A 25,061-nucleotide genomic window follows, 5' to 3' on the forward strand; every position below is an offset into this window, starting at 1 on the left:
CATATACAAACAGCTCATACAACTCAACAACAATCAAAAAAAAAACAAACCCATTCAAAAATGGGCAGAAGACCTAAATAGACATTTCCCCAAAGAAGAAGTACAGATGGCCAATAGGCACGTGAAAAGATGCTCAACGTTGCTAATTATTAGACAAATGCAAATCAAAACTACAATGAAGTACCACCTCACACCAGTCAGAATGGCCATCATTAAAAAGTCTACAAATAACAAATGCTGGAGAAGGTGTGGAGAAAAAGGAACCCTCCTACACTGTTGGTGGGAATATAAATTGGTGCAGCCACTATGGAAAACAGTGTGGAGGTTCCTCAGAAAACTAAAAATAGAATTACCATATGATCCAGCAATCCCACTCCTGGGCATATATCCAAAAAGATACATGCACCCCTATGTTCATAGCGGCACTATTCACAACAGCCAAGACACGGAAACAACCTAAATGTCCATGGACAGATGAATGGATAAAGAAGATGTGGTACATATATATAATGGAATACTACTCAACCATAAAAAAGAATGAAATAATGCCATTTGCAGCAACATGAATGGACCCAGAGATTATCATACTAAGTGAAGTAAGTCAGAAAGAGCAAGACAAATATCATATGATATCACTTATATGTGGAATCTAAAATAGGACACAAATGAACCTATCTATGAAACAGAAACAGAAACAGAATCAAGGACATAGAGAACAGACTTGTGGTTGCCAAGGGTGAGGGGGTGGGAGAGGGATGGATTGGGAGGTTGGGGTTAGCAGATGCAAACTATTATACATAGGATGGATAAACAACAAGGTCCTACTGTATAGCACAGAGAACTGTATTCAGTATCCTGTGATAAACCATAATGGAAAAGAATATATATTATATATAAAAAAGAATATATATATATATATATGTATAACTGAATCACTTTGTTGTACAGCAGTAATTAACACAGCATTGTAAATCAACTATACTTCAATAAAAAAAAAAAGGAAAGGAGTTTTCAATGATACTATACTAAACCGAAAAAAATATATGAGTGAGTTTAAGGTTGGATATTTTTAATGTGGAATTAATGCAAGTACATTTACTTTTTAAGTACATTTATAACGTAATTAAAATTTGAAGACTTAAAGGGAAATTGCTGCTATGTTTCATAGTAACACACATTTATAAACCCGAAAATATTAATACAGTGCAGTTACATATACAAATACATGTACAAATATAGCATTCATTGTACAGTGATTAAAACATTAAAAGACTACACTGTATGTTTGAATATATAGAACTCAGTACTTTCTTAAATGATTAAAATCCCTAGTTTAATACCATGAAAATAAAATGCCTTGTGCAGAGGGGCATCATTATTCAAAGATTTTATCTCCTAATTCTGTCTTCTAACCGCAGGGTCAGCACACAAAAGAAATGTATTTTAATATCATTTTGTTGTTGTTATTGTTGCAGAAGCATTAATTGAAATATCAAACATATGGACATTTTCATGAGTCAGTTATAAATCAACCATCACAAATTCCAGCAATTTGACATTAGAAGATTTATAATTTACAGGTAACTTTGAATAAAATACAATTGGTTTGTCATATAAATGGTTACATCTAATGATACCACTGAAATAAACTATGATTTGACATTATACACAAACCTACTTAAAAGTTAATTTATGTATTATATATTGTGTTGTTTTTTGTAAAACCAATCATCAAAAACCATGCACCTAATATGCCAATTTGATAGTAAAACTCACGATCCATGATTCAAAAGGCAGCAATTTCAAACCATTGTCTTCAGTGGCCCATAATATAAAATATGCCAAGCCTAAGTTCAACACTGCATGCAACAACTGGGCCTGTGCTTTAAAACAAGTGATCTCGCTGTTTACATATTTAAAAGAAGGACATCTATACATACATTATCAAAGAAAAACCACAGGAAGAAACACAATATAACTTAAGAAAACCTGCACTAGGATAGGTTTTTCTAGAAAACTCAAAAGCAAGTAAAGACACTGGAAAGCAGAGCTTTGTTATAGGAATACCTCTTGTGTAAATATGAATATTTAACTTAAAGCTGTAATGTATCTAAATTTCAATGCATAAAGTGTAAACTTCAACACATCCTAACTGCAGGATTTTTAGCTTTGGGTCTTTTTAGAACCATTAAGACAGCTCTGACAACACTAAATACCAGTCCAAGTGCAAAAGAGGTCCTTCAGAACGTATCCCTTTGGTACATTATAGTCACATAGTTAACAAAATTAAATAATAACATACACTATCAATTACCAAAGGGGTTTAAAACCTCTGATTATCTCTTTTCTCTCTTTGGATTTTTTTCTGTTTTGTTTAGATGGAATCTGAATGCATGCCATGAAAAACCCTACTTGGAAACAAAATAACACTGCACTTTTCACCTGGGGGGATGGAAGGTGTGAAGATGGCTTCTCGCAAGAATGAGACAAACTGTGAATGACGAAGTCCACCTCAGTCCTGAGGAAGTTCTGTGAATGTCATGGGTAGCATAGGATCATCCTGACTCTTGTGCTGTTTATCTGTAACACTTTTAAGAACTGTAATCTAGTTCATACCTCCAAAGGAAATCTTATTTTTTAAAGTCTATTCATTCTCCTTTAATTCAAGGGGAACTTAGTTTCCTTGTGTTACTCAGAGCAGCATCTACAAAATAATGAAGAATGATGTTAATACTCGTGACTTTTAAGGCCAAAAATGTCTGTGCTATGACTTCTAACACTAAATGTGAGGATTCAAAAGGTCCATCGTAAATTCAAAGGTTATGTCTTTTGGTTGTTTATTTTAATTTGAAAGTCGTTATTCCGTTACATAGTGATTTATTAAAGGCATCTATTTCATGAACGGCATAACTTCACTAGAAGCAAAATAAACAGAATTCACATCTCCTAAAACCAGATTTCCCTAATATTGTATGAATTATGCTGTGTGCATATAGATGAAACATGTTAAGCACATAATTAATGGAGAGACCTTTACATTCCATTTGCCAGATTTCAAATAAGATACTCTAATACATATTTTGAAACCTAAGTGCTGTTGACAGTTGCATATACGATCAACTTTCATTTCCTAATCCATTAATTGACACACAGTACAATATATTTTTGTAGGCCACATTATACTATTTTGCTCTATGCAATGTAATATGAGGAACAGATCTCAATCAAGACCACTTGATATAGCATTCAACCAAAATCTACCAAGTACTAATTTGTCAATTCGATCTGTCATAAATCCATGTTATTTGAAAGTAATGTATATTTTTAAAACTTCCGAAGTCAGAACTTTCTAGAGAACAGGGAACTATGGGACCATGTCACCTTATCTAGTAGCATGTCATACCAAGAGAGTAATACATGCTTTAAATGCTGATGGTATATCAATCCATTACACTTAACTCTCCTGATGACACTGCAAAAAAGAAAAGGATATTGAAAAAGTGTACTGATGGTAGAAAATAAAAATGAAAAGAATAATGTTATTTTTTCCAAATAAAGTGTATGTATGTTAACAAATGTATAGTAAGCCCTTCACTGCCTGAAAAATAAGCACAAGCCCAAAGCAGATTTGTTTTGCCATGCACTTTTTAAAAGGTGGTAATATGCCCTAAATCTACTGTGATTAGTTACAGTAATGGAATCATTTCAAATTAAAACTAATCATATATGTAATTTTACATGTCCTGCATTACTGTTAGCTAAAATTGAATGTAATTAACTTTGTCCTGAATTAATTACAAGGACATCTGGCTCTATATTTAAAATGATGATGATAAAAGTTATGGAAAATCTACTGCGTGTTCCTAATGTTGAATACAAATGCTAATATTATATGGAAGTTAGATGAATACACTTGGTGTTTTCAATTTTGAATTTTGGAGACCTGAGTACAGGAAAGGCCATTATTTTCTAGTATATACACTGCACTCTTATTTCATGGTTTTATTGGTTTATAAAATATGCTTCATTAAAAAATGATTTATATATTTAATTTACACAGCTCTTCGAGCACGTATTTTAAGTGACTCATGTGTTTGTCTCTCTCTCATTAACCACTTAAATAAGCATAAAGCAGTTGGCAGAAAGCTGGCCGTATTTATTTTCAAACTTAACTCTTTAATGTGTAAAATGGAATCAGTTAATTTGAGGGGAATATATGATTCATTACAACTATCTGGCTTTTGAAAGTGTTCAAAATGTCACTATCTTAGATTTCACCTTATTCGAACACATATACATTTTTAAAGTGTAAAGTGCTCAATTAAGCATGTGCAATGTTTCTTTGTGTTTATCTAATACTCTTCTTTTATGGTTAGTACTTTTTCTGCCCTGTATAATTAACAAGAAAGAAATGGTTAACTGCTCAAAGGCATGAAGATATTGTCCTGTGCTTTTAGAAGCTTTATGATTCTAGCTTTTATGTTTAGGTCTATGATGCAACTGAAATTAATTTTTGTGTATGGAGTGAGGTGTAGGGATGGAGGTTCATTTTTTTTTTAATGTGGATACCCAGTTGCTCCTGCACAATTTGCTAAAACAACCTTCCTTTCCCCATTCAGTTGACTTGACACCTTGATTAAACATTAATCAGTTATATATACGTGGGTCTATTTTTTTTTAAATTCTTTTAAAAATTTATTTTATTTATTTATCTTTGACTGTGTTGGGTCTTCATTGCTGCGCGCTGGCTTTCTCTAGTTGCCGCGAGCAGGGGCTACTCTTTGTTATGATGTGTGGGCTTCTCATTGCGGGGGGCTTCTCGTTGTGGAGCACGGGCTCTAGGTGCGTGGGCTTCAGTAGTTGTGGCGTGCGGGCTCAGTAGTTGTGGCTCACAGGCTCTAGAGCGCAGGCTCAGTAGCTCTGGCGCACGGGTTTAGTTGCTCCGCAGCACATGGGATCTTCCCGGACCAGGGATCGAACCCGTGTCCCCTGCATTGGCAGGCGGATTCTTAACCACTGCGCCACCAGGGAAGTCCCTGTAGGTCTATTTTTGAACTCTATTTTTCTATACTTAAACCAATACCACACTGTATTCATTACTGTAGCCTTTTAGTAGGTTTTGAAATCAGGTATGTAAATCCTCGAGATTTCTGAGATTCCTCTGTTCTAGGTTTTTTTGCCTTCCATATACATTTTAGAATATACTTGTCTTTATTTTTTCTTCCAAAAGGCCTTGCTGAGATTTTGACTTCATTAACTGTCAATTTGGGGACAATGGATTTCTTAACAATGAGATTTCCAATCCTCGAATATGGTATATCTCTCCTTTTAGTAGGTCATCTTAAATATACCCCAGCAATTATTTGTGGTTGGCAGTATAGAAGCCTTAGACATCTGTTGTTAGATTTATTCCTATTTATTTTATATTTTATATTACTAATGTAAATGGTATTTTTTATTTCTTTTTTTCCAATTATTTGTTGCTAGGATATAGAATTACAATTTATTTTTTTATAATTATTTTATATACCATGGCCTTATAAAATTCACTTATTACTTCTAATAGGGTCTTTTTGTGTATAGATTCCCAATGGTTTCATACATACACATGATCTGCTAAGCATGATAGCATTGTCTCTTTTCTAATATTTTGGTTCCTTATCTCTTTATCTTGAGTTATGGCACTGGCTAGGACTTCCAATATAATGTTAAATAGAAATGGTGAGAATGAATATCCTTGGCTTATTCCCAACCTTAGGGGCAAAAGCTTCCAATATTTCATCATTAAGAATGAGGTTAACTGTGATTTTTCACAAGCACACATTATTCCCTTTATTCCTAGTGTGGTGAGAGTTGTTATCATGAATGAGTATGGAGTTTTGTCAAGTGCTTTTCTGTATCTACTGAAATGATTACATAATTTTCCCCTTCATTATGTTAATATGACAAATTATACTGACTTTTGAAGCATGTAATACAAGGACTTAATTTAAAGATATACAATTCCCTATATTTCCTTCCCTCTTGAGCTGCATCCCCAAATTTTGATATGTCACATTTCATTTTCATCCAATTTTAAATAATTATAATTACTCTTGTGATTTCCTCTTTGTCCCATGTGTTGTTTAGATGTGTATTATTTAATATCCAAATATTTAGGGATAATCTATTTCTAATATAATATCTTTTGAGACTTTATATGATTCCTGTCTTCTGAAATTTATTATTTCTTTTGTGATCCAACGTATGATCTATCTTGGTGAATGTTCCATGTATACTTAAAAATAATGGTGTATTCTGCAGTTGTTGGGTGTCGATTTTGAATAAATGCCAAATGGTTCAGGTTGTTGGCCTATCAGACTCTTCCGATTACTAATTGTCTAAATAATTCAGTAATTCAATAATTATCACAAAAAAAAACCTTTGAAAGGTGGCCCAGATTTAGAGAAACAAACAAACAAACAAAAACACAAACAAAAAGTGACTCTATTTTGGGGATTCCCATGTGACCCAATATTTATATTGAGCCCTATCACCCTTAGATTTTGTTTCATGTCATAAATGAAATTTAGAACCAAGTATGTTACTCCTGGCCTAGTAGATTCATTTAAACACAAGGTAACATCACCTAGAATTCAAATACAAGTCCAAAACTAGGAATTCAAAGGAAATATGTACATATAATAATAATAATCTTGTTCACAAACAAATCTGTTGTTGTTGCTGTTTTTGTGCTGCCTTTTTATAGATAGCTCAGTATCAGGTGAAAAATTTATAAGAATACTGGTTTGTATACAGAAATTTCATGTACTAATGCTTGGGTTAATAGAAAGGAACATTCTCATTTCTTCGTAATATCTTCACACATTAAGTCTTGGGCACAGACACAGGGTATGTTTGTGTGTGTGTGTGTGTGTGCGTGCGCACGCACACGCACAAACGTGTAGCAGAAACCTACCATAAGGAAATAGCATGCTCTTAGAACTGAGTAAAAACACACTGGTGAAGCACCCTTGGATAGTAAGGCTGGTTCCTTAAAATCATATCATCAGTATTTAGTTCTGAAGGATCTCTTATAAGACAGCACTGTACATGAAACTTTCTTTCAAACCTACCAACCTTGTAGAGAAAAGTTTAACATGTTTAAAACATCTCTATTCATTAATTTAAAACTATTAAGGGAAAAAATTAAATCCTAGCTAACATAATATGCTTGCAGCTCTATTTCTTTTTTTTTTATTTTAAACATCTTTATTGAAGTATAATTGCTTCACAATGGTGTGTTAGTTTGTGTTTTATAACAAAGTGAATCAGCTACACATATACACACGTTCCTATATCTCCTCCCTCCCGCATCTCCCTCCCTCCCACCCTCCCCATCCCACCCCCCCAGGCGGTCACAAAGCACCGAGCTGATCTCCCTGTGCTATGTGGCTGCTTCCCACTAGCTATCTATTTTACATTTGGTAGTGTATATATGTCCATGACACTCTCTCACCCTGTCAAATCTCACCCCTCCCCCTCCCCATATCCTCAAGTCCATTCTCTAGTAGGTCTGTGTCTTTATTCCCATCTTGCCACGAGGTTCTTCATGACCGTTTTGTTTTTTCCTTAGATTCCATATATGTGTTAGCATACTGTATTTGTTTTTCTCTTTCTGACTTACTTCACTCTGTATGACAGACTCTAACTCCATCCACCTCATTACAAATACCTCCATTTCATTTCTTTTTATGGCTGAGTAATATTCCATTGTATATATGTGCCACATCTTCTTTATCCATTCATCTGTCGATGGACACTTAGGTTGCTTCCATGTCCTGGCTATTGTAAATAGTTGCAGCTCTATTTCTAAGTGCAGAGAGGTTCTTACCCTATGCCAATTACATATTTGGTGGAGCTTTAAAATTTTTAGCCTTTAAACAAATAGCATACAGTCAAGTTCATATTATACCTGTAACTTTGGCATTCCGAAACCTATAGTCACCGATTAAAACCTGCAAACTGGGGCTTTCCTGGTGGCGCAGTGGTTAAGAATCCACCTGCCAATGAAAGGGACATGGGTTCGATCCCCAGTCTGGGAAGATCCCACATGCCACGGAGCAACTAAGCCCGTGTGCCACAACTACTGAGCCTGCGCTCCAGAGCCCGTGAGCCACAACTCCTGAAGCCCAGGCACCCAGAGCCCATGCTCCACAACAAGAAAAGCCACCGCAATGAGAAGCCCACGCACCGCAACAGAGTAGCCCCCACTCGCCGCAACCAGAGAAAGCCTGCATGCACCAACAAAGACCCAACGCAGCCAAAAATAAATAAATACATTTTAAAAAAAACAAACAAAAAACCCCTGCAAACTGTTCCCTGGAATCAGATCTTCTTTTCTTCTGTTTAGATTTTTCACCAACCTAAATAATAAACTAATTAGTAGACAATAATGGTAATATAAGGTAATAACATATACATTGCATTAAAGTTCAGATTTTCACAAACTATTGCACGTATTCAAAGACCTTCATGACACTGTGCTTGAGTCCTTTGAGTAATCTACAAAAGACTTAGCTCACTAGCAAAAATGGTTATTATGTTAATGATCCATCATTAATTTCACCTGCACTTCCCCCTTTAGGGTCAGAGTACACAGTCAATGTAGCAATTCAGTTAAAGTTATTGACACAATGAAGGCAGAATTATTTCATATAAAATTTCCAAAAGCTTTATGTAAGTTTCATTCAGTCCTCTTCCAAATAATATTTCCTTCCTGCTTTGGGTTCTCTATAATTAAACAGCATATCTGGCAGAAGCATCTTTGCAATCAGTGCTGTATAAAGTCAAATGCATGAGGATAGAATGATAAGACTAAAAAGTCAGTATTCGAACTGATAAAGCAAAGTGTGGCTATGTTGTAAAGTAGCGAACATGGTCCCTGGCACATAGTGGGCATTCATTAAACATGTGATGAATTAATGAATGACTTAAAGGACCTAATGTAATGTGATCTGTAGCCATTACAAAGCCTGATGTATCAGCTGAAACATCTGAGCCAAAGGTAAACCACAAAAGAGCATGCAGACTCATAGCATTTCATTCTTTCAAAGCATTTTTCACTCACCAAAGGTTAACATTCCTTTCAGTGAGCTATATAGGCATGGCTGAAGCAATGAAAATGAAACACTGATAAGAAATGTGTTATTTCTGCTTCTTGAGACCGTATAACAAAGATACAAGTAAAGCAGAACATTTGATTAGATATCCGTGTGCCCCAGGCGGAGGTCAACATAGTCATGGAGAATTCACCTACCATTGACCCTCAGCATCCTCATGGAGAAGCTGAATGACATCCCCATTTCTAATCAGGAGGTCTTCTGAGCCTCTCTTCCTGCAATCTGCTAGGGCTTTATATTTGCCTGGAGACTGTAAGGTTGTTTTGAAAAATGACATTACAAATTTGAATGCAAAACTACTTGCATAACTGCCTATTCTGTGACGTACAGACTTCATTCTTTACTGCAATGGTAAATGTGGTTAGCTGCAGCAGCTTTGCAGGAACAAACAAACATAGAGCAGTTTGTGATGGCAAAAAAAAAAAGCAGGACGTGTTTATTTAACCTGAAGAATTCACTTTTATTTGCAAAAAGAGAATTACAGCATGAACTACACAGAAAATAACAGAGCACAACTGATTTAAGTTACATGAATAATAAACATAAATCCAGAAAAAAAACAAGCATGAAAATAATTTTTAAATACTGTTATTTGTAAACTACTCTCATTAAAAATAATTATCTTGGCACATAAAAAAGGCAATGGCCCTGAACAAAGATTTACTAACGCCCCCAAAAGGATTCCTGTGCTTTGTTATCGTTTTGCACAGGTAAAAATAATGGGCACAAAAGCTTAGTCCAAAATAAGCATATTAAACCATAATGTTGTGCTTTACTTGGCCTTAATCTTTTTGCAGCTATAATTTTAACTTGATTCATTAATAAGCTAAATAATTCAAGGCACACTGATTGCATTTGGTTACAAGGTAGACAGAGAAGAAATAGTAATCTTCAAGTCCAAACGTATTCTGAGATGAGAATTTTTCCAGCACAGTATCTTACACATTGAATATATGATTTTAAAGAGTAAGAGTACCATAATTAAAACTTTTTAAAAATAAAAGGAAAGAAATAATTATCTGGTGTTGATTCTTTGCACGTCCAAAGGAATTAACCTGAAAACATTATCCGCATCACTCGGGCTGAACGTCTTTTGAGCAGTATTTTTATCAAATGGGCCGAGGAGCAGGCAGGAAAGAGCTACTTGCCATTTAACAGAGTAGCTTCATTAAAATAGGACAGCCATCTCCGACACGGGCCTCTACAAGGGAAGCAGCACCCATTATTTCTTGTTTTTGACTTGATAAAGCGAGGCTAAAAGATTAGCTCATTCCAACCTGTTTTGCTTTTTAGGTTGGGGGTTATTTAATTGAGGGGGTATGGAATGCACTATATTGTCCCTTGTATGTTTTCCTTAGTAGCACAACTCAGGGAATTCTTGGGAGAAGAGAGGAGAGCTAGTAGGTTTTTCTACATTCCCATCCCCTATGATGAAAGCATTAATCAATTTTGCATATTGGCTTTATTTTCTGACACCATAGCTGGGAAAATGCTTACTGAAGGCTTTCTCGGTTCTTGACAATCCCTTCATAGAGCATCATTTACAGCAAACATTGAAATCCCAACTGGCTTCCCTTGACTTACTGCTCACATCTGAACAGCGACCCCTCCCGTCCTCAGATAATGTTACTTCAGGAAATGAAGTTCTTTTTATTTATTCGTCTAAATCAGCAATTCTCAAAGTTTGGGAGGCTGACCGTTGGGAGTTCCAAGGGTCTGTAAGGGTCAAAGCTAAATATATTATTTGCCTTTTTCACTCTCATCCTCTCACAAGTCTACAGGGGAGTTTTCAAGAGGCCACCGAATGTGTGATAGCACAACAGATTGAATGCAAACGCAGATATGAGAATCCAGCTGTCTTTTCTGAAGCCAGATGTTAAAGAGATTTGCAAAAATATTTCATTTATTATTATTATTTTTATTGGCTGCACTGCGCAGCTTGCGGGATCTTAGTTCCCTGACCAGGGATAGAACCCACGCCCCCTGCAGTGGAAGCGCAGAGTCCCAACCACTGGCCCGCCAGGGAAGTCCCTTATTTTTTAGGCTGCAAAAATATTTTAAATGCCACTCTTCTCACTAGATTTTTTTGGTTTCAAAAATGTAAATTCATTAAAACATTTGAGCACTGCCAGTCTAGACAACGAACGCTGGACAAATCTCTTAACAGCTCTGAGCCTCGGTCTCCTCCTCCGCCAGTTGGAGGGAATAAAGCCTCACTAAGACTATGACTATTCAGTGTGAAATCACTTTGAAAACTGTAAACGACCATACAAATATGAATTATGGTCACTGTATTATTAGTGGAAAGAATATTCTGTTGCTTCTTTAAAGAAAGCATTCCAGCGTCGATGCAGCTTTGGGATTCTCCATGCCATGACTCCCTTACCCCAACACCAGAACTGCCAAACTGAATTTATTCCTCTGAAAAGCACCAAGGAACAGTCCACTACAAAGCATCATTTCCACCCTCCACCCTGGTGACTTCAGAAAATTGGAGATTTATCCTAAACAGTCCTAACTCCCCTGTAATAATCCACCAGGACCCTAACAACACTGAAAACTAGTTCTCCTATAAAACACTTACTTTTACCCTAAAGCAACCTTTACTTTCATGGGGTGCCCTCTTGCTCTGATATGCTGAGATCTGTAGCATTAGCACGTTTTTTGACACCCCACTAAAATATATTCCCCAGATGGTATTAAATAGTTTTTAATGTGTAATGTTTATTTCCTATATTTTCTAATCTGGAATCTAAACTGATTTCTAAGTATATCTGAACCTCCTTTGTGCTCTGACTTTATCTCACATGCCCAGATTGAAAGCAGAGTGGTGAAGCTCAATTAAAGATAAAATTGGTCACAATATGGGACTTGGAATGATTGACTATCTCATCAACTTCACTAGGAGCTCCATGTATAGCTCAAACAAGTTCTCACAGAGATAAAAGTGCTTACTGAATGTTCACAGTAAGACTTGTTTCAAATCTTTTGACTGTGGAAATGACCACATGACCTCAAGGATACTGACAAAGGATTGCCCCTATGTGCCTCACCTATTTCATCAATAAAATTGCTTGAAGGGTTTTTATTTATCTTAATATGTCATTACTAACCATTAGAGGCCTTTCTTCTTCATTGCCATCATAAGAAGAGTAGAAATAGTTACTGGACCATTCCTCAGGCTCACCAGAGATTTCTGCAGGTGATGACATCTCAGTCCAAACTGTAAGAAAAACATGGAGGGTGGCAGTTACTGGTCCACCACAAGGAGAGAATTAAAATGAAGTGTAATAATCAAGGCCATACCCTTCAATGGTCCAAGAATAATATCTTTTGTAATAAAACCTCCAATTAGGTTGTACTAGTTTAGAATTTCTGGTATTTCAGAAAGGGCCTAGAATATCTACACTTCTTTTACTTTTTAGGATGGTTTCATGTTGGGGTTGGTGGGAGTTATTACAGATAATAATAAGTTAAATAACATTCCAGAGAACATTTATCCCTTCTTATAGAAAATTATCTCTTCCAAAAATTCTTTCTATAGCATTCTTCTTGGTCCCACTTAAATAGCACTTATAACATTCTACCTGGTAATACTGTTATTTCGGACTTGTCATATCTCTTTTATTAGGCAGGAACCATGTGTTACACATTGTGTGTCTCATAAGAACCTGCCTGTAAGAGATGCTTAATTAATAAAATGCATTGAACTGGTATGGATGAAGCAATCTGATGTAGGCAGAGAAATGACAGCATTTCATCTTGGCCACACTAAACTATTCATGTAACCTTGGAAGAGTCATGTTAACTTTCTCTGACTTGGTTTCCTCATCTGTCAAATGAAGGCAGCGGTACTAGGCTCTCTCCTGATGGCTCAGGGGGCCACCGTATAGATGACCTGAGGGAAGTGACCCGTAAATGGAGAACTGAAGCTGAGCAAGGTTGTTGTTCCTTGTTTCTCCTCAGCTAGTAGAGAAGTCTTCCAGATTAAGGACCATCATATTTAAGCATTGAGTATCAGGCACCCCGTTAGGCATTTCTTCAGGGAAGTCTATGCTGTTGATCCCAGAGTTGTTGAGGTGACCCTTGCAGGTGCTTCTGAAGCGCCTTCCCTGTTATCACACTATCAAATTGAATTTTCATTGCTTGTTGCATTATCTTTCTACTCTCCTAGCTTTGCGGGGATGGCAGCTGAGTGTATCTCAGTTAGACTGTATGCCCAGAGTACTGCACAGTTCCTGGCACACAGGCTGTTATGTTTGTTAAATTAAACAAATTGTTTTAAATCCCTTTAAATGACCCAATTTGCAAAATAAAAAGAAATATTCCTGAGCTGTAAATGACTCTTCTCTATTCATTAAACTTACGGTGAGTCAAGCAAGTGTGCATCCCTTGATGCAGGATGCGTTTTATTCACCTCTGTATCCTATGTAGGAGGGGCTCCCAAACTTGAGAAGGTGCCAGAAAGAATCACCTGGAGAACTTGTTACTTTACAGCTGGCTGAGTCTCACTCCCAGAGTTTTTGATTCAGAAGGTCTGGGATGGAGCCAGAGCATCTGCCTTCTTAACAAGTTCCCAGGTGATGCCGATGCTACTGGTCCACGGACCACACCTTGACAACCTCTGCTCAGCCAAGTATCTTGCATATGCACAAGACAGAAGAGCCTTCTAAAAATGGGTTAACTTTGTTTTCTCCATATAAAGTGAAGAGATGGGTAGATTTCTCAAATTAACAACGGGAGGAAACAATTTGCACAGCCATGAATTCTCCCTTCGGATGAGCATTACACATACCTGTATTTGCTTCTGCCCGAACTGACGCGATGGCCTCACCGACTTCCACCATAGCGCTGGTGTGCTCCAAGTCAGTTTCCTCAGCGCCTATAAAAGCTCCCTGTTGCCTTCTGAAATAGTAAATATGTAAAACTTGGTAAGCTTTTTTTCAGTTTAAGAGTAATAAGAAATTTTAAATGGTATTTCTTCTACTAATACCATGTGTTAAGAACATAGTCTAAGAATCCATTCAAACAGAGCTGATTTTCCCCCTTATTTAAGTCTGTGTGATAATAGCTCATAATATACAAAAGCTTAAATCCTGGGATCCAAGCCAGCATGGAAAGAAAAGGCTCCCTTCTGGACCCAAGGCAGGTATATTGTTTAAAATTCCTGTTGCATATTATATTGTATACCCGAAATTTGCTAAGAGGTAAATGCTAAATGTTCTCACCACAGACACAAAAAAGGATAACTATGTGAGGTGATGGATATGTTAATTAGCTTGATTGTGTTGATTATTTCACAGTGTATATGTATGTCAAATCATCAAATTTTACTCTTTTTTAAAAATATCTTTATTGGAGTATAATTGGTTTACAATGATGTGTTAATTTCTGCTGTACAACAAAGTGAATCAGCTGTACATATACATATACCCCCATATCCCCTCCCTCTTGCGTCTCCCTCCCACCCTCCCTATCCCACCCCTCTAGGTGTCACAAAGCACCAAGCTGATCTCCCTGTGCTTTGTGGCTGCTTCCCACTAGCTATCTATTTTACATTTGGTAGTGTATATATGTCCATGCCACTCTCTCACTTCATCCCAGCTTACCCTCCCCCCTCCCCGTGTCCTCAATTCCATTCTCTACGTCTGCATCTTTATTCCTGTCCTGCCCCTAGATTCTTCAGAACTTTTTTTTTTTTAGATTCCATATATATGTGTTAGCATATGGTATCAAATTGTACTCTTTAAACGTATATAGTTTTAATTGTCAACTATAACTCAATAAGTTGGAAAAAATATAAACAACAAAAAAAACCCGATTGTTCTATGAACTTTTAACTTCAATGAATTAGGCAAAGTGTATATGAATGACAATGAAACCTCAATCTGATTAATACTGTTGAGTTGTATCAGCTACTATAGAGTCAATTGCTCCATGAAATCTAAAGCCTTTACTTCCAGAATACATGATAAAACATTGAGTACTGTGAACCGTGGAAAACAAAGACTTCCACTGTGATTTTAAAATGGTTCTCCTGGGGCTTCCCTGGTGGCACAGTGGTTAAGAATCTGCCTGCCGATGCAGGGCACATGGGTTCGAGCCCTGGTCCGGGAAGATCCCACATGCCGCGGAGCAACTAAGCCCGTGCGCCACAACTACTGAGCCTGCACTCTACAGCCTGTGAGCCACAACTACTGAGCCCGTGTGCCACAACTACTGAAGCCCACACGCCTAAAGCCCGTGCTCCGCAACAAGAGAAGCCACCGCAATGAGAAGCCCACGCACCGCAACAAAGAGTAGCCCCCGTTCGCCACAACTACAGAAAGCCTGTCCACAGCAACAAAGACCCAACGCAGCCAAAAATAAATAAATAAAAAATAAACTAAAATGGTACTCCTAAAGCCTCAGATGAATCAACATACTTTGCACCTGATCTTAGCTACCTGTGAAAGATGATGTGCAACAGAGAAAAAGAGTATTTTTATTTTTTATTGGAGTATAGTTGATTTACAATGTTGTATTAGTTTCTGCTGTACAGCACAGTGAATCAGTCATACATATACATATATCCACTCTTTTTTAGACTCTTTTCCCACATAGGTCATTAGATAGTATTGAGTAGAGCTCCCTGTGCAGTAGGTCCTTATTAGTTATCTATTTTATCTATAGTTGTATGTATACGTCAGTCCCAATTCCCCAATTTATCCCTCCCTCACCCCCCGGTTACTGTAAGTTTATTTTCTACATCTGTGACTCTATTTCTGTTTTGTAAATAAGTTCATTTGTACCATTGAAAAAGAGTACTTTTAATAAGTCCTTCAATGATCCCTACATCATGCAGATGCTGCGTGGTGAATTTCTGTGCCAAGGCTTTGGAATCAGCGTGGGGATTCTTTCTGCATATATGTAAACGTTGTATGGAAACACCACCTTTTAGGGTTCCTAGAGGCGGAATACAAAGGCCACACCTCTAAACCAGCAGCAAAGCTATCATCGAGGACGGCTGCCTTCCTCAAAGACGTCGTGGTTGTGTCCAGGCACAGCCCCCGCCCCCGGGATCCATACCTCCTCTCTAACTACACAGAGAGGCCAAGTCACCAGCAAGTGGTCTCCATCAAGGGACCACAAAGCTGCAGGCCAGTATTAGCTGCCAGTACTTCATCATTCTTATACCTCTCCTTCTCCAATCAGATTGAAGGTGCCCAGAAATATTTTGAAGAGAAAGCCATGAGTGTAGCCGCTTTTGCTAGCAGCCTACATGCAACTCCCCTCAGGGTATACTGAGAACAAAGCACTTATAATCGTGTTTAAAAATTAGCCCAGACTATTTTTTTTTTTTTTTTGAGGCAAGGAATACGGCTTTATTCGGAAAGCCGGCAGACCGAGAAGATGGCAGACTAATGTCTCAAAATAACCATCTTATCGGGGTCTGGATGCCAGTTTCTTTTATAGAATCAGAGAGGGAAATAAAGTAAAAAGGCATAATAGAGAGTGAGAGGCGGGGAGGAAGTAAACTAAAAAGGGCCATCAGTCTTGCAAAACATCTCCTGGGGGAGAGGATGTGTTAATTTCTTGTTTCTTGCAGCCAGCCACAGGCGGACAGGGTCAAGATGTTTCCCTGAACAAAGGCACTTCCTTATATTCTTTTTAACATCAGGGGAACAGTGAGATAACTATTAAGGACTATCAGGCTCCAAGTCGAAGGACAGAACTGAGAAAATGTGTTTATAGAATTTGACGAGTTATTGCTAAAAGGGCAGGTAATTTTTGTCTGATAGTTTAATTACATTGTTTCATGTTATATACGGAAAACAGAAGATTGGAGAGTGGTATTTCTTAAAGTATAATCACTTACTCATTCCGCTGAGAAGAAAGATTCTGTTCCGTTAACTGATTATGTTGTTCTTGTTTTTTAACTGTGAAATAAAACAAAGATTATATAAGCATTGTTCGGAAGCCACACTTCTTACTTCCTTGAGGACCAATGACCTTCACATATGCACACACAACCCACCCCCCCAATCCCATGTGAGTTCACCTTCACAGACTTGAAACAGCCAGAGGGAAGGCCAGTCTGAATTTGGAATATAGGAAAGGATCAAGCCATGTAATATTTTTTTCAAGAAATTCAAGTTTATAACTAGCACCACCCCCAGGCCAACATTACCAAGCACTGATTACTGAGGTCCTACGCAGAGTTGCCTCATGGGAAGCATTTAGAATTAACACATTCAGATTGTTCTATCACTGCACCACTGCTTCTCAGGCACTAGAGCTCATCTTCCATTGTAAAATTCATTCTCCGACATAGTTTAAACAGCCTCCTGCATCTTGATCTCCTACTTATGAGTTGAGCAAACCCTTTCATTATAAATAGTAGAAAGTAAATATCAGCCCCATTCCCTGTAAAAATTATCACAAAATCTGAGTCACCGAGCTGTTCTTGTACTTCTTGTTCTGGACTATGCATGCTTGAACTTACCTGTCATAAGTTCCTGTTGCTTCAACAAAATACTTCTGATTTCTTTTAACCACGTCATCTTCACATCTACATTTGAAGCCTAAAAATTTAAAAAGCAGGAGAGGAGAGGACATGTTTCCTTTTTAAAACGATGCTTTATAATAAAACAAATGTCACTAAGTATATCAAACACGATTTACAACCTGAACCACCATATTCCAACTCTAACATTTTGATTCTTAAAACTTCTAAGAAGCAAATAAGTAGCCATCGGATTAGATGAAATAATAGCCAAAACCATTTTGAAATTGGCCTTCAATAATAATGCTCAGAGAAATGTGAAATATAAATCTCACTTATTTTTTCTGTGTAGGAGGGTTCTTTTAAATATATAAATGTTTTTATGTTTAATTTTGGTAAAACAAAATAAGTCCTACTGTTTCTGAAAAGACAATCTATTGTAGGGACTTCCCTGGCGGTCCAGTGGTTAGGACTCGGCGCTTTCACAGCCGAGGGCTGGGGTTCGATCCCTGGTCAGGGAACTAAGATCCTGAAGGCCATGTGGTGCGGCCAAAAAAAAAAAAAGACTCTTTGAAATGACAATATTCTCTTGAAATGTTCTAATTCCTCTCTTCTTCCATGAAACAGGTTGAAGCTTACAGCGCGTCTGGCCAGGACTTTAACCACATTCTTTAGAAAAAACAATCCGATCTGAATCATCACATCACCCTGTCTCGTAATCAGGTCCCCTCTGAATGCTGAGCACAAGAGGAACTCAGAACTGTTATAAATCTGTAACTCAAGAAACTTGATGGGGACAGAGAAGCACCGCCAAGCTCTTGGCCATCAGCTCTTGTTGATAAGTCTCCTGGTGTCGTGGTGAAAACTTAAAGCCATAGAAAGCATCACAGACATATCTCAAGTTAAAGAAAACTTCTGCCAAGATATGGAAGCAACCTAAGTGTCCATCGACAGATGAACGGATTTGGAAGATGTGGTACATATATACAATGGAATACTACTCAGCCATAAAAAGGTATGAAATAATGCCATTTGCAGCAACATGGATGGACCTAGAGATTATATGTGGAATCTAAAAAATAAACAAACCAGTGAATATAACAAAAAAGAAGCAGACTCACAGATACAGAGAACAAACTAACGGTTACCAGTGGGGAGAGGGAAGGGGGAAGGGGCAATATGGCAGTAGGGGATTAATAGGTACAAACTATTAGGTATAAAATGAGCTACAAGGATATATTGTACAGCACAGGGAATATAGCCAATATTTTATAATAACTATAAATGGAGTATAACCTTTAAAAATTGTGAATCACTATATTGTACACCTGTAAAATATAATATTATACAGCAACTATACTTCAATAAAAGAAAAAAAAACTTGGTAACTGAGAAAAAGTTTAATTGCATCACAAAGAATAATAATCAAATAATATTTAGGTAACCTACAGGAAAGGACTGAGAACTTTTGTAATGTAACCAAAATTATTTTTGTTTGCAAATTCAGACTTTTGTATCTTAAGGCAGGTTATGGTTTCTAGAATAATTCTTAAATGACCAACCTGGACAATATAAACTTCTTCCTTCCCAGCATACCAGATTTCAAACTTGCGGTTATCTCCTTTTACATATTCAGTGATTCCAACTTCATCCATCTACAATATATGAGTCACCATTTTCATGAGCATTTTATTCTGAAAATGAAATTACATTAAATCTACCCCCATCATATTCTAATGAAACAGAATTTCTCACTTCTGCAAAATATGTTTTATAATCAAAGAATATGAAATGATAAATACAATCAGAGACCTGAGTGTTCATATGCTTTCATTAAACTATGCACTTATATAGTACAGACTACATGCTCCATTCCACTGAGTGAAACAAATGTTTCAAATCTGAGCAACCAAGTAGCCCACGTAAGATTGAATTCCATTATAAATTAACTGTACACTATAAAAACAAATTATTGTGTCAAACACAGAAGTAAAACTAATTAAACATTGTGGAAAAGGTCATCCAAAATTAATTTAAATGGTTCTTTTTAATAACTTTATGCCAGATAAGTTAATCTCACAAATTACTACTTATGTCTATAGAAGCCCTACAAGTTATAGACATCCAATTTATGGGTCAGGGGAGAACCAACCAGGTACACAGAAATCCCCTCTATTTCCACCAATCTCTTGCCCTCTCTAGAAAACAACCTGTCATGGGACAGTGATGTCTTCTTGTAGCCAGTGAAAATTAGGTATTCAATATCCCTTCCTTACCATAGTTTTCCTTCTCTTTCATATGATTGTGCAAAGCACAAACTCTTCCATTTTCTTTCATCCTGTGTTGCTAATAGCTTGGTTAATTTCATTTTGAGCAATTTCACTCCCTTGTACACACATCCTCTTTTAGTTTCCTTCTGCCTTCTCTTTCCTTTCAATCCTTTCCTAATTAACTAAAGGAATATCTCACTCTCTGTTCCATTTACATGCCTCCCAAATGACCCTAATTAGAGCTGATAAGCATTCAAAGTAGTGCTAGTGAGATCCCCATATCAAGGAAAAGAAAAAGGATTATACTTAGAAATGAAAGAGCCTGTGACATCTACCGGGAATGTACTCAGAAGTTACTTTCAGAATGTCCAAAAATATCTTTACATTCATTCCTACTCAACCACTCTAACTAACCTACTTTTGCTCAAACATCAGGTTTTAAGATAAACAATAATCTCATATTCAATCTCTATTTAAATTGATTTTGTTTCAATACATGGTTTTTTTTTTAACAGCATGATAAGATGGAAAGCCCATGCGCTAGCTATGTGTCCTGGTACAAGTTGCTTAACCTTTCTGAATTTCAGTTTCCTCAACTATAAAGTGGGAAGAGTACCTGTTTCATAGAGTTGATATAAGGATTAAATAGCATGCACTAAAGGCTTAGATAACATGATGAGTTTTTAAAAGTATGAGTTTGCTTTCTCAACTTTCCCTTATTTGAATAGCAATGGTTTTGCTATTTTTCACTGTATACATAGAGCACAGCATTATAGATTAAATGAGCTTTTTTGAGTTACTCTGGAAACCTAACCATGATAGCTATCAAACACCACTGTTCTTAGTTCTAAACAATTCACTACAAATGATCCACTGTAATACAATCCATTTGTAATTCATGGGTTGTAGATATTTTCTCAAATAACACAATATAAAGGTTTTATCAAAAGGTTTTTATTCTTATTAAATATTTACTATACCATGAAAACTTACCTTTAGAACCTAGAGGCAGAGTTAAAGCTCTAACTATATGAATATAGTTATATGATATATAATAAATAATATATATAAAAGAACGAGGCTGATTCTACAGTTATACCCTAACTGTGGTCTCTGCCTCATCCTTCACATTTTCACTGATGATTTCTGGTAGCTATGAATATATTTTCTTTATTTTAAAGCATTTTATCTGAAGACATCTTGTTGTATCAAGTGCTCAGGGCCCCAACTTTTAACCTAATTTTCTGTCTTCAGGGTAGTGTGAAGATGTCAACTACCTTGTTAAAAGTCACCCAGTGGGTCAGAACTCTGGGATTATAACCAATAACTACCTATCTTAAGACTTTTATTAGGGAGATCAGCTCGGTGCTTTGCGATGACCTAGAGAGGTGGGATAGGGAGGGTGGGAGGGAGGCTCAAGAGGGAGGGGATATGGGGACATATGTATGCATATGGCTGATTCACTTTGTTGTACAACAGAAACTAACACAGTATTGTGAAGCAATTATACTCCAATAAAGATCTATTAAAAAAAAAACTAGTTGAATATTGGGAGGGAAAGCACTTGATATATTAAATGAAAAGTCCATGTTGTAAAACTGAAAAGAAAAAAGACTTCTATTTCTGTCTCTGGGATATATAATAATTACTTCTTGGGTCTGTACTATGAAAAAATTGATCTTGGACTTCCCTGGCGGTCCAGTGGGTAAGACTCTGCGCTTCCAATGCAGGGGGCACGGGTTTGATCCCTGGTCAGGGAACTAGGATTCCACATGCCACGTGGTACAGCCAAAAAAAAAAAAATTGATCTTGATTCACAATGACAACAACAACAAAAAAATGTAGCTAGGCTGAACTGCCGTGAAGCAGTTAGAAACAAGATATTGGGTATAAAACAGTAACATAACTGTATCTTGAAAATAGTTTCTGGGATCAAAAAAAGAAAGAAAATGAGAATTATAACAGAATAATATTTATATAAATTAAAACTAAATGGGGGGCTTCCCTGGTGGCACAGTGGTTAAGAATCCGCCTGCCAATGCAGGGGACACGGGTTTGAGCCCTGGTCCGGGAAGATCCCACATGCCGCAGAGCAACTAAACCCGTGCACCACAACTACTGAGCCTGTGCTCTAGAGCCCGCGAGCCACAACTACTGAGCCCGCATGCCACAACTACTGAAGCCCACACGCCTAAAGCCCATGCTCTGCAACAAGAGAGGCCACCGCAATCAGAAGCCCACACACCGCAACGAAGAGTAGCCCCCGCTCGCCGCAACTAGAGAAAGCCCAGGCACAGCAATGAAGACCCAATGCAGCCAAAAATTAATTAATTAATTAATTATTTAAAAGGAGCAACTGGGCATTTGTTATGAAAACAGTGAGGGTTTTGAATAGCCATTGCTGTGGGTTCAGAAGTGAAGCAGGGAAAGTAGACAGTAGGAGGAAGTCAGAAACCTAACCCTGGGCAGGAACCCCATTAGGAACAGCATGGGGTCGTTGGCCTCTGGGAAGAATCAAAAGCAGGGCCTGCTTCTCGGGCCTGGCTCAGGACACGTGGCACGTCCTCTCCATTACCACTGCTGGACATCGCATCAATTCTCAACACGCTAACAACCAAGAAACAGTGGCTGGGGAGTCGAGGGTCATAATTTTCTCCATTTTCCAAATTTTCTTCAACAAATGCCATACCGCTTTTACAATGTAGAACTTGAAAGATAAAATTAATTAGGTGTGAAAAAAATCAAATTTGCCAATTACAGACTCATGTGGATTGGAGGTTCCTCTTGTCAAATGTCAAAACCAGCTGGGAGTGTCACTGGATTGCCAGTGACTTCCTCAGACAATACTGCTCTCATTTTAATACCAAACTAACATTAGGACACAATGGCAGCTTGGGTTATGGGAGAGAAGAAAGTAATTTCTAAGGATCGGACAGGACAGGTGTGGGCAGGATCCAGCTGTAGGCGGCTCTGGACACCCAGGAAGGGAGGGGATGGAGGAGGGATACGATGGGAATGTGCTAACCATAAAAGTGATCCATTTTTAAATCACACGGAAAAAAAGGAAGAAACTCTTTCCTCCTTGACTCTCCCGTATGAGAAAAGCTCCTTGCTACCAAGACCAAGAACTCCACCTGGTGCCAATGGTAAGAGAGTGCTAACGGGGGAGCCTGGGTCACTGCCCACAATTTCAAACTGTGCCGTGCAGGAGTCTAGGGCGCCCCCTTGGGGACTGCCTGGGACTGAAGTGAGGGAGGAAAGGAAGGAGGCCACGGTCTGCCCTCCGTGGCTCTCATTTCAGGCAGAAAAGTTCTGCTTCACCTGACTTCTCTCTAAGATTTCTACTTAAGGTTTCATGGGTGGGAGCGTGCGAAATGGGTGGTGAAGCGGGGGTCAAACGGTACAAACTTCCAGTTATAAAATAAATAAGTCCTAGGGATGTAATGCACAGCATGGTGACTATGGGTACCACGGTTAATAATACTGTACTTCATATTTGAAACTTGCTAACAGATTAGATCTTAAAAGTTCTCATCACAAGAAAAAAAGGTTTGTAACTATGTGTGGTGATGGATGTTACTTGTGGTGATCATTTCACAACATATACAAATATTGAATCATTACACTGTACACCTGAAACTAATGTAATGTTATATGTCAGTTATACCTCAATTTAAAAAGAAAGATTTTCTTTTAAAAAAAGATGTGCAACTAGAGTATAAGAGTATATATACTTTTTCAGCCCAGTCATCTGAGCTGAAAAAGTATACAAACTGGAATACAGTATATGTATATATGAAAGACTATTACATTACACAATTCAAACAGTCTTACTTTCAGACAGTGCTTAAAACTGTATGACGGGTATCGATCAGAGCCTTCTCTGCTTTCAACACGCCTTTTACAAAAAACAATGGCTTTTTCATACAAGAAAAGGTGCCGCTGCATTGGCTTGAATCTAGCAAAATCCTTCATCTTTGTAGCACCTTTCTTGTGTCCAATCCAAACGCTGAATGCACCCTGCGTTATCATCTTGCCCAGCTCATTTAAGTTTCCCTGGAATGGAAAACCCACTCATTAGTACAAGGCAGAGCAACATTCAGACCTCTGACATCAATATTACAGTATTTAGATTGAGTTACTAAAACCCTGAAGCTTAATTTATACTTTTTAAAGTTTCATTCATCATAACTTTTCACAGGAAAACATGCCATGTGTCACCCAGTTACAAAATGACTGTGGGACCAGGAGACAGAAGAAGCCTCCTTTTCCCTGGCTTCATGTTTCCATTACTTCCTCAATCCTAATTGGTAAATGACCTCTCCCAGTCCAAGTTTTCCCACAGGGGGCAGTTAACTCTAAAGATTTGATCTCTTTCTTCCATCTCTATCCTGGACTGAGGCAAAGAGCAATTCTGGGACCATATGCCTCCTTAGAATAGACCCAAACATTCCAGCAAGCGGGATCTCCCAAGGTCTGCACTTGGGGGTAGGCCTTGTTAGGGACACGGGGAATGTCATAAATTCATTTGGCTGCTGATCTGAAGCCAATTTTCCACTTAGCATCATAAGTAATAATGCTGACATTCGGATCCTTCATCTGTCTGCCTCTTACATCTTATTTCTCAGTTGATTCCAGGAGAGGAAGAAAGAGATGTTAACATGCTTACCCTGTAAAACTGCAACAATCATTATGATCTACTTACGATATAGCCATTTATTGCAATCTGATGCATTGAGTCATTAACTGACTTCAGTAAATCCAGTATCATGTCAAGTGCCTCCTTTAATTGTACAGATCCTTCGCAGTCTTTGCTATATTTTAATAGCTCCTGTAATTAGAAGTCAAGAATTAAACTTAATATAAGGCAGATATTAATAACTGGAGAATATGAATACATTGTTGGCTAACACGCTTTCGAGGAGGAATCCAAAGATAATGGCAGTTTTTCGAGTAATTTCTTTCATATGCTATTTGTCACATTAATACTATATTTAGGGCTTCCCTGGTGGCGCAGTGGTTGAGAATCTGCCTGCTAATGCAGGGGACACGGGTTCGAGCCCTGGTCTGGGAAGATCCCACATGCCGCGGAGCGGCTGGGCCCGTGAGCCACAATTGCTGAGCCTGCGCGTCTGGAGCCTGTGC

At 37.7% G+C, this 25,061-nt stretch overlaps 1 protein-coding gene across 10 annotated transcripts in view; it reads right to left on the reverse strand.

Annotated features, from left to right (window-relative positions):
• Window positions 1-1,124: 1,124 nt before the first annotated feature.
• Window positions 1,125-25,061, reverse strand: part of MCF2 (MCF.2 cell line derived transforming sequence) — a 66,054-nt gene continuing 42,117 nt past the window's right edge. For 6 of the 10 annotated variants that reach the window (XM_057539148.1, XM_057539147.1, XM_057539149.1 and 3 more), the window contains 8 exons: window positions 24,622-24,747; window positions 23,751-23,972; window positions 19,209-19,301; window positions 17,647-17,725; window positions 17,020-17,080; window positions 13,957-14,066; window positions 12,275-12,384; window positions 9,000-9,149 (listed from right to left, as the gene is read on the reverse strand). In XM_057539148.1, the coding sequence (XP_057395131.1) occupies window positions 9,102-9,149; window positions 12,275-12,384; window positions 13,957-14,066; window positions 17,020-17,080; window positions 17,647-17,725; window positions 19,209-19,301; window positions 23,751-23,972; window positions 24,622-24,747 (849 nt within the window). In that variant the 3' untranslated portion in view covers window positions 9,000-9,101. Of the gene's footprint in view, window positions 2,705-8,999; window positions 9,150-9,677; window positions 10,363-12,274; window positions 12,385-13,956; window positions 14,067-17,019; window positions 17,081-17,646; window positions 17,726-19,208; window positions 19,302-23,750; window positions 23,973-24,621; window positions 24,748-25,061 lie in introns of those variants that run through there. The other 4 variants (XM_057539144.1, XM_057539142.1, XM_028165022.2 and 1 more) reach the window with 3 other exon arrangements.

Source organism: Balaenoptera acutorostrata, chromosome X (assembly GCF_949987535.1).
Source record: "Balaenoptera acutorostrata chromosome X, mBalAcu1.1, whole genome shotgun sequence".
Classification (NCBI taxonomy): Eukaryota; Metazoa; Chordata; class Mammalia; order Artiodactyla; family Balaenopteridae; genus Balaenoptera; species Balaenoptera acutorostrata.